The 17,733-nt window shown below is 42.1% G+C and overlaps 3 protein-coding genes, 1 non-coding gene and 1 pseudogene across 5 annotated transcripts; all 5 read left to right on the forward strand.

Annotated features, from left to right (window-relative positions):
* Window positions 1-1,747: 1,747 nt before the first annotated feature.
* On the forward strand, window positions 1,748-3,120 carry LOC146568710 (NAD(P)H dehydrogenase [quinone] 1-like). The gene is made up of 6 exons (XM_085283414.1): window positions 1,748-1,830; window positions 1,952-2,116; window positions 2,190-2,317; window positions 2,397-2,504; window positions 2,580-2,681; window positions 2,758-3,120. The coding sequence occupies exons 1-6, from the start codon at window positions 1,827-1,829 to the stop codon at window positions 3,055-3,057; spliced, it is 807 nt and encodes a 268-aa protein (XP_085139540.1). The 5' UTR covers window positions 1,748-1,826; the 3' UTR covers window positions 3,058-3,120.
* A 5,335-nt stretch (window positions 3,121-8,455) lies between these two features.
* LOC146568711 (NAD(P)H dehydrogenase [quinone] 1-like) lies at window positions 8,456-9,841 on the forward strand. The gene is made up of 6 exons (XM_085283415.1): window positions 8,456-8,558; window positions 8,670-8,834; window positions 8,908-9,038; window positions 9,116-9,223; window positions 9,299-9,400; window positions 9,477-9,841. The coding sequence occupies exons 1-6, from the start codon at window positions 8,555-8,557 to the stop codon at window positions 9,774-9,776; spliced, it is 810 nt and encodes a 269-aa protein (XP_085139541.1). The 5' UTR covers window positions 8,456-8,554; the 3' UTR covers window positions 9,777-9,841.
* Window positions 9,842-11,102: 1,261 nt separating this feature from the next.
* On the forward strand, window positions 11,103-11,196 carry trnai-uau (transfer RNA isoleucine (anticodon UAU)). The gene is made up of 2 exons: window positions 11,103-11,140; window positions 11,161-11,196. It is a non-coding gene; the product is annotated as a tRNA-Ile (tRNA).
* A 553-nt stretch (window positions 11,197-11,749) lies between these two features.
* Window positions 11,750-13,153, forward strand: LOC146568713 (NAD(P)H dehydrogenase [quinone] 1-like). Its single transcript, XM_085283416.1, has 6 exons — window positions 11,750-11,858; window positions 11,987-12,151; window positions 12,220-12,350; window positions 12,430-12,537; window positions 12,613-12,714; window positions 12,791-13,153. Exons 1-6 carry the CDS (start codon window positions 11,855-11,857, stop codon window positions 13,088-13,090), a joined length of 810 nt encoding a protein of 269 aa, XP_085139542.1. The 5' UTR covers window positions 11,750-11,854; the 3' UTR covers window positions 13,091-13,153.
* Window positions 13,154-13,399: 246 nt separating this feature from the next.
* On the forward strand, window positions 13,400-17,088 carry LOC146568714 (NAD(P)H dehydrogenase [quinone] 1-like; annotated as a pseudogene). Its single transcript, XR_014893546.1, has 6 exons — window positions 13,400-13,427; window positions 15,712-15,944; window positions 16,024-16,155; window positions 16,232-16,339; window positions 16,413-16,514; window positions 16,591-17,088. The product of XR_014893546.1 is annotated as an NAD(P)H dehydrogenase [quinone] 1-like (transcript).
* The last annotated feature ends 645 nt before the right edge of the window (window positions 17,089-17,733 follow it).

The following is a 17,733-nucleotide window of genomic DNA, read 5'->3' on the forward strand; positions in this document are numbered from 1 at the left end:
TTAAACGCCGCGTCTCGGTTACTTTTTATCCCCAAAACACGCTGCACCAAAAATTGGTCCACCCCAAGGATCGGGTCCCTCGACACAAACAGAGTAATATACTGTACGCTGTTAAGTGCAAGGAGGATTGCCAGGATTTATACATCAGAGAAACCAAACAACCTCCGACGAAGCAGATGGCACAACACAGAAGGCTACCTCGTCAAGCCAGGACTCTGCAGTCTATTTACACCTACAGGCCAGTGGACACTCTTTCAGTGATGAGGATGTACACATCCTGGACAGGGAGGAACGCTGGTTTGAGCACGGAGTCAAGGTTTCTCTTCAGCACTGTAGCCAGACTGACAAAAATTCAGAGCTCTGTTAAGCCAACCATTCCTTTAATGATAACTAGAAATGATTTCATGAATTTCTTTACAAACAAAACTTTAATCATCTCACAGACGTAATATTATATCCATCGAATTTCAGTGCAATTTGTATTCATTTAGTCTTTTTCTCCAATTAATCTTTCTGAGTTAACTTCAGTAATTAATTCCTCCAAACCATCAATGTGTCTTTTAGACCCCATTCCTACAAGACTGCTCCAAGAATCCTGCCATTAATTTATGCTTCAATCTTAAATATGATCAACCCATCTCTCATAATCGGCTCTATACCGCAGGCCTTCAAGCTAGCGGTAGTTAAACTATTACCTAAAAAGTAATCTCTTACTCTCTTACTTAGCTAGTTACAGGTCAATCTCCAACCTTTCTTTTATCTCAAGAATTCTTGAGATAAAAGAAGAGTTTGAAGAGTTTGAAAAGTTGTCCTAAAAACGCCCTGAAAAGCCTTCAGCTGATCCAAAATGCTGCAGCAAGAGCACTGACAGGGAGTAGACAGAGAGAGCATATTTCTCCTATATTGGCTTCCCTTAACTGGCTACCTGTTAAATCCAGAACCAAATTCAAAATCTGGCTCCTTATATACAAGGTCTTCAATAATCAGGCCCCATCTTAACTCAGTGACTTTCTAGTACCATATCACCCTATTAGAGCTATTTTCTCTGAGACTGCAGGCTGACTTGTGTCTCCCAGAATATTTAAAACTGCACTGTATAAATAAAATTGAATTGAATTGAATTGAATTGAATTGAATTGAATTGAATTGAATTGAACTGATCTGAAATGGGAACCGAGTAATGGTGCTGTGGTTGCAGATACTATCTCGCTGCGAATATGCTCTTGGTCTATGGTCATGACAATTTGCATATTCATACGTACTGACTGACCTCATGGCCATTGCAAGTAAGTGATGGAACGTTCAGACATTGTGCAAAGGTGCGTTTCTAATGTTGGAAAAACCTCAAATCAGCCGATTCTGACCAATAAGCTCACATGGACGACTGACAAAAGGTTCCTTCCACTATAAACAAACCATCCAGATGAACAGAACCAACTTTCTAGAAGAAGGTACGTTATGGTGACTTAAACCATGTACCATAGCTCCTACACTGAAAGGACACTTTGACCACATGACGGCACTGTAGAACGAGTGAAGCTAAGATGACTATGACTTATAAATGAATCTTGTGTGAACTGGGCTGAAGGTTTAGGTTAATCTCAGAGTTATGCCCAAGTTTCTGTACAAAATGGGAAACCTGAGAGAAAATCCCGCAGTAGCAGCTGGCTGACCCATGAGGCTGATTGCTGATTGACAGCATCTGTGTGAAGTAGTGCTCGAAGTGTGTATAAAAGCAACAGGTGTGTTTTTCTTCAGTATGGGCACCTTTTTCCTCTTATTATACCAGCTAGAGAGAACACTCATCATTTACTGTTGTTTTGAGAATGGGTAAGACTTTTTCTTCCTGGTAACTGCTGAAACTTGTTTGGTCTCTTATTTTGAACAATGTGAAATATTTGTATGTTTGTGATCTGACTGGAACTCTCTTTTTATTTTTTTGGCTTTGCAGCCAAGAAAGTGCTGATTGTGTATGCCCATGAGAGCCCTGCCTCTTTCAATGCTGCTGCCAAAGATGCTGCTGTGGCAGCTTTGACTGCTCAAGGCTGCACTGTAGACGTGTCTGACCTGTACGCCATGAAGTTCAAAGCTGCTGCTACTACTGAGGACATCACTGGTATACAAATATTCTGCAGGTATAGCAATGCTTTGATTGCTCTTCAGATGCAAACACTAAATTTTTGTTGCAGGTGGTGTGAAGAATGCAGCAGACCGCTATGCAGATCAGATTAAATTGGCATGGGAGGAGGGCAGAATTGCAGATAACATAAAAAAAGAGCAGGAGAAGCTCAAGGAGGCAGACCTTGTCATCTTTCAGGTAGTGTCTGACTGGAAGTGTCTTTGTGGTCAACTAACAGGTGTCCACATCAAAATGACCATTAAACCTGTGTTCCCAGTTCCCCATGTACTGGTCATCTGTTCCTGCCATCATGAAGGGGTGGATGGATCGCGTGTTGGGCTGTGCCTACGCACAGGAGAAGCGGTACAGTGAGGGCCTCTTCAAGGTGAGAACTCCACCAACGTGTCTGTGTTCAGGCTGTGTCCTCTCCCTCTTTGCTCACTCCTTGCTCTCTGTACAGGACAAGAAAGCCATGCTGTCCTTCACCACTGACTGTCCTGAATCTGTGTGCAGTGACACTGGCATCAATGGTGACATCAATGTCACACTGTGGCCACTGCAGGTGAGGTCTCACTATAAACAGAGCCAAGCATGAAATGATCTGTCATGTGGTAACAGCTGCTCCTCCCTGTGTGCAGAACGGGATCCTGAACTACTGTGGCTTCCAGGTTTTTGCCCCTCAGATCTTCTGGGATCCTGCTACTGGTTCTCCTGAATCTCGCAGCTCCATGCTGGAGGGCTGGCGCACACGGCTGCAAAACCTCTGTGGGGAAGCCACTGTGTACTTTGCTCCCTTGGAATACTTTGACAAGGAGAAGGGTTTCCTGCTGAAGCCTGAGGTCAAAGAGAAATATGCCAGCAAAGAGTCTGGCCTCACAGTGGGGATCCACATGGGCAAGCCACTGCCAGCCAACAGCCAGACCAAGGCCGGGGTCTGACAATGGAGTGGGTCCATGTAATGTCTTGATCTTAAAATAAAGCCTGCTTTATTCAAACTTTGAGCAATGAGTTATAAATGCACCACTTGGGTTTCATACATGTTATCCCTCTAGAACATGATGTATACTACCACAATGTAATGATGGTTCTTAGTCCATATAGGATCAAGTCATGTATGGCTTTAAATGTGATGGGGGGGGCTGGTTATCGTTCCACATGCTAATGAAAATCCCTGTTCTAATAGGAACACAGGTGTTTAGGGTTTTTCTTTTTTTGGGGGGTGACCGTACACCAAGGTTGAAAGCAAGACTGACACCTGACCGCTGCTGTAGATCAGGTGACTGCAAGCCCTATTGCGCCTCACTGCCTATACTACAGGCTTTGGCTGGGTTTAGCATGAACGCAGCTTTAATTCAATTTTATTTATATAGCGCCAAATCACAAAAGTCATCTAAAGGTGCTTCATGGATCACACTTTCAGCAGTATGTGTTCCTTCTGTCCTACATGCAGTTGCACTCTTGCAATTTCTGTGAGGTAAAAATGTCTATTGCCACTGTGGGATCTTCCACCATTTCCCTCCTCCCACACATATACTGAAATCAGCTGACTGTGATGCCAGTGCACAGGAAGAGTAAAGCATGTTTAATATTTAAAGATTGTGTTTGTCCTTTTTCTAATATTTGTACTGGTGGCTTTTAAGCATTTCTATTCCCCTGCCACCGGTTGGTCAAGCAAATCCATGTGAGCGGCTATAGTTTTTTTGTACCAAATTCAACCAAGATTTAGCCAGTCATGTGCTCCTCCACTACCAAGAACTGTAGAAGCCAATCACCTCTTGCTGCAGTGGAAGCACACTAACTGTACTGAAGGCTAAATAACATTTATATGTAGTTCACTTAGCTGCTTTTTAAAAAGTAAGAGCCAAGGATGTCAGAATAGCTCATTTAAATGCGTGAAAGTCAATCAAATAGTACAGTTAACTGCTTCTAAAACATTACTGGGAAATAGTATAACAGAGAGGGAAATTTTATTTGAGGCAAAGCTCATATGAAAAGTAGACACAGACTTCAACTTCCTTTCATTTAATTTAGTTTTGCTAAATGGAAGTTCATGGTATAGTGGTAGAATACAGGGATACAAAGACTTTGTTGCCACCAGAGATGGGCAGTAACGCGTTACTTGTAACACGTTACTGTAATCCGATTACTTGATTCAAGTAACGAGCAAAGTAAGGGATTACTATTGCAAAAATGGTAATTAGATTACTGTTACTTTCCCGTAGGAACGCTGCGTTACTAAAACCGTGATTTTCTTGCGAGAGTGTCTCATGACAGTGACGTAAGCGAGTGCAACGTTCGTGACAACAGCTGTGTGCAGATCAACAGTGCATCATATATCGAGTACGGGAGAGAGTATGAGCGTGCAGCGTTTAAAGCGTGGACGTACTGACCTTACTTTGAGTTTGATTCCATAAAAAGTGACAAAAACATTAGTGTCCATCGTGCGTGGGAAGAAAACTTCTTTTTACAGCGAAAAAAACCCCTAAACTTCCAAGCAAGCACCGAGTGCGCTACGATGTAATGGGAAATTCATAGAGAAACTCTCGGATTCTTCCACTGACCGCTGCGGCACACCTGCACCAGGGTAAACCTCCGCCTACCCTACTCCTGCTTTACAGGTAAAAATAGAGCAAAAGGACTGCCTGTCTTTGACTTTATTTATTTTCTGCTGTGTTTTACTTGCATCTATTTGAAAGACTGAGTGTAAACACACAAAAAAATATATATTTTATGAGCTGGAATATGCAGAAAATAGGTTTAAATATTAAACAAAATTCTTCCAGTCAGAGAATGTTGCATATAATTAAATTTTTCCTTGATGCATAAAGTTAAAAGATTAAAACTAATAAAACAAGTTTTAAAAAGGGACTTTTCCATTTGATTACATTTTGTATGATGGATTATGCAGAAAAAGTAGAATTGGGCTGAAAGATCTATTTCTTTATCACCTATTCAGGTTGTAAATCGTGTTTTTAAAAAGTAACTAAGTAACTAAGTAATTAATTACTTTTGAAAATAAGTAATCAGTAAAGTAACGGGATTACTTTTTTGGGGAAGTAATCAGTAATTAGTTACTGATTACTTTTTTCAAGTAACTTGACCAACACTGGTTGCCACATGCTTGAATTCTTTATCAATTAGTTCAATATCTCTTAGTAAACTACACTAAAACCTACGAAAATTAAAGAATAAAAGTGAAATATGAAAAAAGGGTACAGAAATGATCTGAAACAAATGTGCACAGACTGGAAAAAAAAAGCATTTGTAACATAGATGTATAGGAAAAAAAATTGATTCCCCACATATATTAATGCATGCTGTGACAACCCTTATTGTATTATAGCACCACTGGGGGGAGGGGGGGGTGTTGCCCTACTATTATTGTAGTTGGGGGAGTCCCCTAGTGGGTGTGGGAGTATAGTGGTGGCCGTTACATGCTGATCGTGTCGCTGTTCAAAGAAACCTTACCGTTGTAGCTTGGCTGGCGCCGGCGACTACCGATCCCCGCACATGTATGTATGGACAGGGTAGAGCCGTGGGACCTGGCTTGTATGGTCTTATGTTGCTAACGTCAAATAAAGGTCTGTTTAACTGACTGGCTCTGAGTTATCCGGCTAACCTCCACACCACAGGTGCCCGCTGAACCTGCTAACCGCTCCTCCCTTGCCAGACTGCTGTTACAATGCATCTATCGATTAATCTTATATATAGTACATAGACTACGAGCGTGAGATTTGTGGCAATATAGTGTAGTGTAAAGCGTTTGTCCTTTGAGTGACTGACTAAGCTGCTTCTGTCCCTGTTTTTTCCAATCGACCAGTTGAATGAAGGGAGAAAGGAATAAAACCTTTGAGCATGTGCTCCAGTGGCGCAATCGTTTGAACTTAGCCAAAAAATACGTGTGAAACTCTGCAAGTTACAAGTATGAATTTTGACCCTACTTTTCTTCCTTTCATCTGATTGGCCAACGTCATGTCAATCACAAATTTAACTATCCAATCAGAGAACAGATGGGTTTGGCTATTGGAGGGGTGCTTTATGGAGCTTCAGGTCCTTGAAGGGAATAAATGCCCTTTTACATGCCCTTTTTCCTTCATCACCATGAAGGAAAACAGTCTGTGGTGGTCCGAGTTTGGTGATTTTTGTGTCACAGGTTTACGTGCTTAATACAGGGACTTCCACAACCTTTTCAACAGCGCTGCGGACCATGGGGGGGAATGACAGTTCTGGAAATGACAGTCTTCACTGGTGGGGATAGTTACAAAGCTTTCTTCGTTACGAATTAGCATGCATGTTTTTATTGAACATTTGAAGAGCTAGCAAAAAAAAAATCTGAAACTCTTGCAGAGCACATAAAGTCTGAGATAGAAACGACAAGGAGCAGGTGCCTCTAGTACAGGTAGAGCTGCTGCAAAAACCCACAGAGCTCAGCAGCCAGTCCAACAAATTCTGGATCCTTGGCTTTTAGTTAGCATTAACAGCACATCCTGCGTCCGATGTGAAAGGACCTTTATGCTGAGCACTGTGACTCACAGCAATGGTCCCGGGTCAGCCCTTACTTTGTGTTAAACTAATCCTAAAGTAATAATGGTATTTCTAACCACTGATATACCACAGATTTATCCTTTCAACCACTGCTGAACGTTACGGGACCTAGCTTCTATCGGATATTTATATAGAGATCCTTCAGCTTCAAACTGTATTACCCTTTAAGGACCTGCAGTTGAAAAAAGCGCCCCTCTGACAGCCAAACCCATGTGTTCTCTGATTGGATAGTTAAATTTGTGATTGACATGACATTGACCAATCAGATGAAAGGAAGAAAAATAGGGTCAAAATTCGTACTTGTAAGTTGAAACTTGAGTGCGAGAGTTTCACAGGCATTTTTTGGCTAAGTCCAAACACAAATCTTTTTTACGCACACACAAATTCTTTTTACACATACAAATCCCAGTTTACAAATACAAAACTGATTTACAAGTACAAAATATTTATGACCACAATTTGAGCCCATACAAATCGTCCTATCTTTGTTAATCTGAGTTAGAAGCATACTTTAATAGCTAAAATTCAGTGGCGAACCATTCTACCTTTGTTAATAAGAGCTAGAAACATACTCTGACGGGTAAAATAAAGTGCCAAACCATGCTACCTTTGTGAATGTTACCTACAAGCATACTTTAACTGGTAAAATGAAGTGACAAACCATCCTGGCTTTATCAATATGAGCTAAAAGCATACTGTGATGGGCAAACATAAGTGGCAAACTGTCATACCTACTTAATTTTGTGCTGGAATTACTCTGTGACAGCAGAAATGTGCATAAACTACTTACGGTAGGATGTTTTGCCAAAGTAGGATGGTTTGTCAGAACACCGGCTAACCTCCACACCACATGCCCGCTGGACCTGCTAGCTGCTCCTTCCGCTCCAGACTGCTATTACAATGAATCTATCGATTAATCCTATATATAGTACATAGACTACAAGCGTGAGATTTGTGGCAATATAGTATAGTGTAAAGTATTCTTTCTATGAATGACTGAGCAAGTGGTTACTGTCCCCTCGTTTTTTCCATTAGACCAGTTGAATGAAGGGAGAAAGGAATAAAATCTTTATGTATGTGTTCCAGTGGCGCAATCGGTTAGCAAGCGGTACTTATATGAAAGTATTGGGCTAAGCTATGCTGAGGTTGTGAGTTCAAGCCTCACCTGGAGCATAAACTTTGAGCTAATACTTATCTGATGAGAACAGATAAATGCTGAGCACACTGAAAATGCCAACAGACTTCATCGCATCTTTAAAAACAAGCAACATTCAAAATAGAGATTAAGAAACCCAGAATTGTACCTTTGTTTGTTCTGCTTCTTTTTTGTTGACCAATGTGAGCTATTAACCATCAAGATATAGTTTTTCCTTCAAAGTCAGATTTTTGGCTGTATGTGTGTGTGTGTGTACCTTTTTTGTCCTCAGACCGCAGGGCGTAAGGCATATCATTGGTTCGCCAAGTTGGGCACCAATCACCATGAGAAAATGTGTGTGAAACTAAGATGATTATGATTATATGAAGTATATATTCATGTTGTGTTTAAACTGGGCTGAAGGTTTAGGTTAATCTCAGAGTTACTTCCACCAGTTTCCATACAAAATGGGAAACCTGAGAGAAATTCTTCTTCTACTTCTTTATACGGTTTATTGGCAGTTGGCAAACAGCAAAATAGAGCATTACCGCCACCAACTGGTCTGAGAGAAAATGCTGCAGTACCAGCTGGCTGACTCTTGAGGTTTATTGCTGATTGACAGCACCTGTGTGAAGTAGTGCTCGAAGTGTGTATAAAAGCAGCAGGTGTATTTTGCTCCAGTATGGACACATTTTCTGTTGTTATACCAGTTAGACAGAAAACTCATCATTTACGGTTGTGCACCAGTTTCGAGAATGGGTAAGACTTTTTCTTCCTGGTAATTGCTGCAACTTGTTTGGTCAAAGGAGTGTAAGGTTTCTGTGCTGAATGGAGCTTTGTTTTGTTTTGTTTTATTCTTTGGCTTTGTAGCCAAGAAAGTGCTGATTGTGTATGCCCATGAGAGCCCTGCCTCCTTCAATGCTGCTGCCAAAGATGCTGCTGTGGCAGCCTTGACTGCTCAAGGCTGCACTGTAGAGGTGTCTGACCTGTACGCCATGAAGTTCAAAGCTGCTGCTACTACTGAGGACATCACTGGTATACAAATATTCTGCAGGTATAGCAATGCTTTGATTGCTCTTCAGATGCAAACACTGGATTTTTGTCACAGATGGAGTGAAGGATGCTGAGAACTTCTGCTACGCAAAGGAGATCAAATTGGCATCAGAGGAGGGCAGACTTGCAGAAGACATCAAAAAAGAGCAGGAGAAGCTCAAGGAGGCAGACCTTGTCATCTTTCAGGTAGTGCCTGACTGGAAATGTGTATGGTCGGCTGACAGGTATCCACATCAAAATGACCATTAAACCTGTGTTCCCAGTTCCCCATGTACTGGTCATATGTTCCTGCAATCATGAAGGGGTGGATGGATCGTGTGTTGGGCTGTGCCTACGCACAGGAGAAGCGGTACAGTGAGGGGATCTTCAAGGTGAGAGCTCCACCAACGTGTCTGTGTTCAGGCTGTGTCCTCTCCCTCTTTGCTCACTCCTTGCTCTTTGTACAGGACAAGAAAGCCATGCTGTCCTTCACCACTGACTGTCCTGAATCTGTGTACAGTGACACTGGCATCAATGGTGACATCAATGTCACACTGTGGCCACTGCAGGTGAGGTCTCACTATAAACAGAGCCAAGCATGAAATGATCTGTCATGTGGTAACAGCTGCTCCTCCCTGTGTGCAGAACGGGATCCTGAACTACTGTGGCTTCCAGGTTTTTGCCCCTCAGATCTTCTGGGATCCTGCTACTGGTTCTCCTGAATCTCGCAGCTCCATGCTGGAGGGCTGGCGCATACGACTGCAAAACCTCTGTGGGGAAGCCAGTGTGTACTTTGCTCCCTTGGACTACTTTGACAAGGAGAAGGGTTTCCTGCTGAAGCCTGAGGTCAAAGAGAAATATGCCAGCAACGAGTCTGGCCTCACAGTGGGGATCCACATGGGCAAGCCACTGCCAGCCAACAGCCAGACCAAGGCCGGGGTCTGACAATGGAGTGGGTCCATGTAGTGTCTTAAAATGTGTGCTGCAATAAAAAAGGCTGCTTTATTGGATCTTCAGTTTGAGCAATGAGTTTCAAATGCACCACTTGGTTTCATACAGTTCAGCCATCTAGAAAATGGTACATATACATAACAGGATACACAAAGCTGTCTCTGTAGGCTTTCAAGACTGGTGTCATTATCCAACACTGACCAAATTGCTGCTTGGGGCTTTGTTGCCCGCTAGAAATGTGAGCTGGCAATGGTAACTTGGAACTGCACACAAACTGATGCAATGCATGGTGCATTTGGTTAGCTTCTCTACATTATCCTGCTGAGTAACAGCTTGATCCATCCAGCTCACTACACCATCTATAACGTGATTGTGTTCTCCGCTTAATGGTTTACTTGGGAACACTTGACTGCTGCTTTCCTGTACTGTCTCTCTATTCCAGCAGCACCACTGCTGGAATTGTGGTGGGAAATGAATTATATCAGTATCTTTGGCTAATTCTTGGTAAATGGGTAATCATACGCTTTTCCACTACCAAGAACTACAGAAGCCTACCAGGATTTGATCATTCATTGTTATGGCTACCAAGGTTCTGCTTGACTTGCATCAATACTGCAATTAAATCTGTCAAAGGTTAGTGTTGAAAACAAGTATTGATATGATGGTCTTTTCTTGCCGTGGTAGCGAGCTAATCAACATTTGTGTCGTTCACTTAGCTACTGTTTAAAAAGTTAGAGCCAAGGAAGTGAGAATAGCAATGACATGCGTACAGTTAGGTCCATTAGTATAGTTAATTGCTGCTACCACGTTATTAGAAAACAGTATAACAGAGAAGCACATTTCATTTACATGAAAAGAAGTACACACAGACTTCAGTTTTCTTTAATCTATTTGTTTTGTAAAATAAGAGTTCAGGATACAGTGGTAAAATACAGGGATACAAAGCCTTTATTGTCACATGGTTAAATTCTTTATCCATTAGTTCCATATCTATTAGGTAAAATACACTAAAAACTACAAAAATTAAAGAATAAAAGGGAAATATGAAAAAAGGAAACAAATGATCTGAAACAAACGTGTACATACTGAAAAAACATTTGTAAGATGTATAGAAAAAAAGACTGATTTCCCACATATATTAATGCATGGATCTATCCATGAATCCTATATATAGTACATAGACTACAAGCGTGAGATTTGTGGCAATATAGTATAGTGTAAAGTATTCTTTCTATGAATGACTGAGCGAGCGGTTACTGTCCCTTTTTTCCATTAGACCAGTTGAATGAAGGGAGAAAGGAATAAAGTCATTGTGCATGTGCTCCAGTGGTGCAATCGGTTAGCGCGCGGTACTTATATGACAGTATTGGGCTGAGCTATGCCGAGGTTGTGAGTTCAAGCCTCACCTGGAGCATCAACTTTGAGCTAATACTTATCTGATGAGAACAGATAAATGCTGAGCACACTGAAAATGCCAACAGACTTTATATCATCTTTTAAAATGAACAACATTGAAAATAAAGATTAAGAAACTCTCTGTATGTTTGTTCTGTTATTTTTGTTTCCGTTTATTTTCAATGCGAGCTATTAAACATCGAGATATAGACGTTCTTCCAAAGTTAAAGAATTTTGGCTGTGTGTGTGTGTGTGCCTTTTATGTTCTTATGTATAGTTTATACCAAAGGCTCTCAAACCGCAGGGCGTAAGGCAAATCATTGGTTCGCCAAGTTGGGCAACAATCACCATGAGAAAATGATGTGTGTGAAACTAAGATGATTACGATTATGTGATGTAAATATTCATGTTGTGTTTAAACTGGGCTGAAGGTTTAAGTTAATCTCAGAGTTACTCCCACCAGTTGCCAGACAAAATGGGAAACCTGAGAAAAAATCCAGCAGTAGCAGCTGGCTGACTCATGAGGCTGAATGCTGATTGACAGCACCTGTGTGAAGTAGTGCTCAAAGTGTGTATAAAAGCAGCAGGTGTGTGTTGCTTCAATATGAGTGGTTTTTCTGTTACGACAGCAGCTAGTCAGAAAACTCATCGCTTACGGTTGTGTGCCAGTTTTGAGAATGGGTAAGCCTTGTTCTTCCTGGTAATTGCTGAAATCTGTTTGGCCAAAGCTGATAATCTTTGACAAGAACAGTGAAAGGTTTGTGATCTGACTGGAATTTTATCACAACTTCTTTTTTTGGGGGGTGTAGCAAAGAAAGTGCTGATTGTGTATGCCCATGAAAGCCCTACCTCTTTCAATGCTGCTGCCAAAGATGCTGCTGTGGCATCTTTGACTGCTCAAGGCTGCACTGTAGAGGTGTCTGACCTGTACGCCATGAAGTTCAAAGCTGCTGCTACTACTGAGGACATCACTGGTATACAAATATTCTGCAGGTATAGCAATGCTTTGTGCTTCAGTTGTAAATATTAGCTTTATTTGCAGGTGGAGTGAAGGATGCTGAGAACTTCTGCTACGCAAAGGAGATCAAATTGGCATCAGAGGAGGGCAGACTTGCAGAAGACATCAAAAAAGAGCAGGAGAAGCTCAAGGAGGCAGACCTTGTCATCTTTCAGGTAGCGTCTGACTGGGAGTGTCTTTGTGGTCAGCTAACAGGTGTTGACATCAAAATGACCATTAAACCTGTGTTCCCAGTTCCCCATGTACTGGTCATCTGTTCCTGCAATCATGAAGGGGTGGATGGATCGTGTGTTGGGCTGTGCCTACGCACAGGAGAAGCGGTACAGTGAGGGGATCTTCAAGGTGAGAACTCCACCAACATGTCTGTGTTCAGGCTGTGTCCTCTCCCTCTCTGCTCACTCCTTGCTCTCTGTACAGGACAAGAAAGCCATGCTGTCCTTTACCACTGACTGTCCTGAATCTGTGTACAGTGACACTGGCATCAATGGAGACATCAATGTCACACTGTGGCCACTGCAGGTGAGGTCTCACTATAAACAGAGCCAAGCATGAAATGATCTGTCATGTGGTAACAGCTGCTCCTCCCTGTGTGCAGAACGGGATCCTGAACTACTGTGGCTTCCAGGTTTTTGCCCCTCAGATCTTCTGGGATCCTGCTACTGGTTCTCCTGAATCTCGCAGCTCCATGCTGGAGGGCTGGCGCACACGACTGCAAAACCTCTGTGGGGAAGCCAGTGTGTACTTTGCTCCCTTGGACTACTTTGACAAGGAGAAGGGTTTCCTGCTGAAGCCTGAGGTCAAAGAGAAATATGCCAGCAAAGAATGTGGCCTCGCAGTGGGGATCCACATGGGCAAGCCACTGCCAGCCAACAGCCAGACCAAGGCCAGGGTCTGATGATGGAGTGGGTCCATGTAATGTCTTGATCTTAAAATAAAGCCTGCTTTATTCAAACTTTGAGCAATGAGTTATAAATGCACCACTTGGGTTTCATACATGTTATCCCTCTAGAACATGATGTATACTACCACAATGTAATGATTGTTCTAAGTCCGTATAGGATCCAGTCATGTATGGCTTTAAATGTGATGGGGAACTGAGTTTGGGGGGGCTGGCTATGGTTCCACATGCTCATGCAAATCCCTGTTCTAATAAGAACACACAGGTGGGGGGGGGGGTGACCGTACACCAAGGTTGAAAGCAAGAATGACACCTGATCGCTGCTTTAGATCAGGTGACTGCAAGCCCTATTGCGCCTCAATATCTATACTACAGGCTTTGGCTGGACTTGGCATGAAAGCAGCTTTAATATCCCACTTTCAGCAGTATGTGTTCTTGCTGTCCTAGATGCACTTTACACTTTACCATTGCACTCTTGACATTTTTGTGAGGTAAAAATGTCTATTGCCACTGTGGGCTTTTCCACAATTTTGCTCCTCCCACACATGAACTGAAATCCGCTGACTGTGGTGTGAGTGCACAGGAAGAGTAAAGCATGTTTAATATTTAAAGATTGTGTTAAATCCTTTTCCTAATATTTGTACTGAAGGCTTTTAAGCATTTCTATTCACCTGCCACCGGTTGGTCAAGCAAATCCATGTGAGCGGCTATAGTTTTTTTTGTACCAAATTCAACCAAGATTTAGCCAGTCATGTGCTCCTCCACTACCAAGAACTGTAGAAGCCAATCACCTCTTGCTGCAGTGGCAGCAAGCAAACTGTACTGAAGACTAATCAACATTTATATGTAGTTCACTTAGCTGCTTTTTAAAAAGTAAGAGCCAAGGATGTCAGAATAGCTTATTTAAATGCGTGAAAGTCAATCAAATAGTACAGTTAACTGCTTCTAAAACATTACTGGGAAATAGTATAACAGAGAGGCAAATTTTATTTGAGGCAAAGCTCATTTATATGAAAAGAAATCGACACAGACTTACACTTTCGTTCATTTTAGTTTTGCTAAATGGAAGTTTATGGTATAGTGGTAGAATACAGGGATACAAAGACTTGGTTGCCACATGCTTGAATTCTTTATCAATTAGTTCAATATCTCTTAGTAAACTACACTAAAACCTACGAAAATTAAAGAATAAAAGTGAAATATGAAAAAAGTGAAACAGAAATGATCTGAAACAAATGTGCACAGACTGAAAAAAAAAACATTTGTAACATAGATGTATAGAAAAAACAAACCTGATTCCCCACATATATTAATGCATGCTGTGACAACCCTTATTGTATTATAGCACCACTGCTCTACTATTATTGTAGTTGGGGGAGTCCCCTAGTGGGTGTGGGAGTATAGTGGTGGCCGTTACATGCTGATCGCGTCGCTGTTCAGAGAAACCTTATCGCTGTAACTTGGCTGGCGCCGGCGACTACCGATCCCCGCACATGTATGTACGGACAGGGTAGAGCCGTGGGACCTGGCTTGTATGGTCTTATGTTGCTAACATCAAATAAAGGTCTGTTTAACTAACTGGCTCTGAGTTATCCGGCTAACCTCCACACCACATGCCCGCTGGACCTGCTAGCCGCTCCTCCCTCGCCAGACTGCTGTTACAATGCATCTATCGATTAATCTTATATATAGTACATAGACTACGAGCGTGAAATTTGTGGCAATATAGTGTAGTGTAAAGCGTTTGTCCTATGAGTTACTGACTAAGCTGTTTCTGTCCCCCTGCTTTTTCCCTTAGACCAGTTGAATGAAGGGAGAAAGGAATAAAACCTTTGCGCATGTGCTCCAGTGGTGCAATCAGTTAGCGCGCGGTACTTATATGGCAGTATTAGGCTCAGCTATGCCAAGGTTATGAGTTCAAGCCTCACCTGGAGCACAAACTTTGAGCTAATGTCAGGGATAAATGCTGAGCACGCTGAAAATGCCAACAGACTTCATCGCATCTTTAAAAACGAGCAGCATTCAAAATAGAGATTAACAAACCCAGAATTATACCTCTCTGTGTTTGTTCTGCTTCTTTTTTGTCGACCAATGCAAGCTATTAACCATCGAGATATAGCTTTTCCTTCAAAGTCAGATTTCTGGCTGTATGTGTGTGTGTGTGTGTGTGTGTGTGTGTGTGTACCTTTTTTGTCCTCAGACCGCAGGGCGTAAGGCAAATCATTGGTTCGCCAAGTTGGGCAACAATCACCATGAGAAAATGATGTGTGTGAAACTAAGATGATTATGATTATATGAAGTATATATTCATCTTGTGTTTAAACTGGGCTGAAGGTTTAAGTTAATCTCAGGGTTACTTCCACCAGTTTCCATACAAAATGGGAAACCTGAGAGAAATTCTTCTTCTACTTCTTTATACGGTTTATTGGCAGTTGGCAAACAGCAAAATAGAGCATTACCGCCACCAACTGGTCCGAGAGAAAATGCCGCAGTACCAGCTGGCTGACTCTTGAGGTTTATTGCTGATTGACAGCACCTGTGTGAAGTAGTGCTTGAAGTGTGTATAAAAGCAGCAGGTGTGTTTTGAGAATGGGTAAGACTTTTTCTTCCTGGTAAAGCTTCTGGAAAGCTTTGTGTGTTGAATGGAACTTTATGTATTGTTTTTTTATTCTTTGGTTTTGCAGCCAAGAAAGTGCTGATTGTGTATGCCCATGAGAGCCCTGAGAGTCCTTCAATGCTGCTGCCAAAGATGCTGCTGTGGCAGCTCTGACTGCTCAAGGCTGCACTGTAGAGGTGTCTGACCTGTACGCCATGAAGTTCAAAGCTGCTGCTACTACTGAGGACATCACTGGTATACAAATATTCTGCAGGTATAGCAATGCTTTAGCTCTGATTGCTTTTCAGATACAAACACTGGATTTTTGTCACAGGTGGATTGAAGGATGCTGAGAACTTCTGCTACGCAAAGGAGATCAAATTGGCATCAGAGGAGGGCAGACTTGCAGATGACATCAAAAAAAGAGCAGGAGAAGCTCAAGGAGGCAGACCTTGTCATCTTTCAGGTAGTGTCTGACTGGAAGTGTCTTTGTGGTCAGCTAGGTGTCCACATCAAAATGACCATTAAACCTGTGTTCCCAGTTCCCCATGTACTGGTCATCTGTTCCTGCCATCATGAAGGGGTGGATGGATCGTGTGTTGGGCTGTGCCTACGCACAGGAGAAGCGGTACAGTGAGGGGATCTTCAAGGTGAGAGCTCCACCAACGTGTCTGTGTTCAGGCTGTGTCCTCTCCCTCTTTGCTCACTCCTTCCTCTGTACAGGACAAGAAAGCCATGCTGTCCTTCACCACTGACTGTCCTGAATCTGTGTACAGTGACACTGGCATCAATGGTGACATCAATGTCACACTGTGGCCACTGCAGGTGAGGTCTCACTATAAACAGAGCCAAGCATGAAATGATCTGTCATGTGGTAACAGCTGCTCCTCCCTGTGTGCAGAACGGGATCCTGAACTACTGTGGCTTCCAGGTTTTTGCCCCTCAGATCTTCTGGGATCCTGCTACTGGTTCTCCTGAATCTCGCAGCTCCATGCTGGAGGGCTGGCGCACACGACTGCAAAACCTCTGTGGGGAAGCCAGTGTGTACTTTGCTCCCATGGACTACTTTGACAAGGAGAAGGGTTTCCTGCTGAAGCCTGAGGTCAAAGAGAAATATGCCAGCAAAGAGTCTGGCCTCACAGTGGGGATCCACATGGGCAAGCCACTGCCAGCCAACAGTCAGACCAAGGCTGGGGTCTGACAATGGAGTGGGTCCATGTAATGTCTTGATCTTAAAATGTATTCTTTGCTTGAGGCAATATGCTCAAATGTTACTAGCCATTACACGTGCAGGCTGCGGATTTATAGAATGAGACAAACAAATGCAACAAATTGACCATAATATATTACTCTGACTATTGTTGAGACTGCAACAAAATAAAAGACTTTTACTCATTTGTAGTGTTTCAATTTTATTTATTGCCTGAAATTTGGATTTTGATAACTAGACTTTAAACTCTATCGTACAGACAGAAGACTGCTCTCACATTAAAAGATTCAATTTCCTTGTGGATGATCTACTGCCCTTTTTGCATTTATCTTCACACGGGTTCTTTTTATAGTTTAATCTGTTTTAGTGCAGCAAGCAAAAACTTCTCTGGGCATTGACTACTTGAGCAAAGATCGCTTTCACAGTGGCGCAAGTTTTTCTTCACTCTAGTATTATCCAAACTGGAATGATTTAATTTTGTGTGTGCCTTCTTAAGCTACAATGTCAACAGTAGGAAATTCTGTACATAGTGAGCTCATTAATTTTTTTTTTTTTTTTTTTTTTTTTTAAATGCATCAAGTAATCGGCGTACTCCTACACAGTGCCCTGAAGAGTTTTTCCTCATTATTCATATTTCTCAAATTGCTCTTGGTTTTTCTTTTAGCCTCACATTTTGCTTTGCATTTTTATAGTGCTGCAGCTTGTTTGGTATAATTATAAGAGGGGAATGATTTCCTTTATGCTGCTCCAGACTACAATGAAATTGCAGATTTCCCTTTTCACTCATTAAAATGGAGCATGCTAATTAAATGTATTTATGGTTTGCTTTTTAAG

The sequence above is a fragment of the Mchenga conophoros genome, linkage group LG8 (assembly GCF_057382185.1).
Source record: "Mchenga conophoros isolate Kocher_MC1m ecotype Shallow Benthic linkage group LG8, M_conophoros_male_GT1.1, whole genome shotgun sequence".
Classification (NCBI taxonomy): domain Eukaryota; kingdom Metazoa; phylum Chordata; class Actinopteri; order Cichliformes; family Cichlidae; genus Mchenga; species Mchenga conophoros.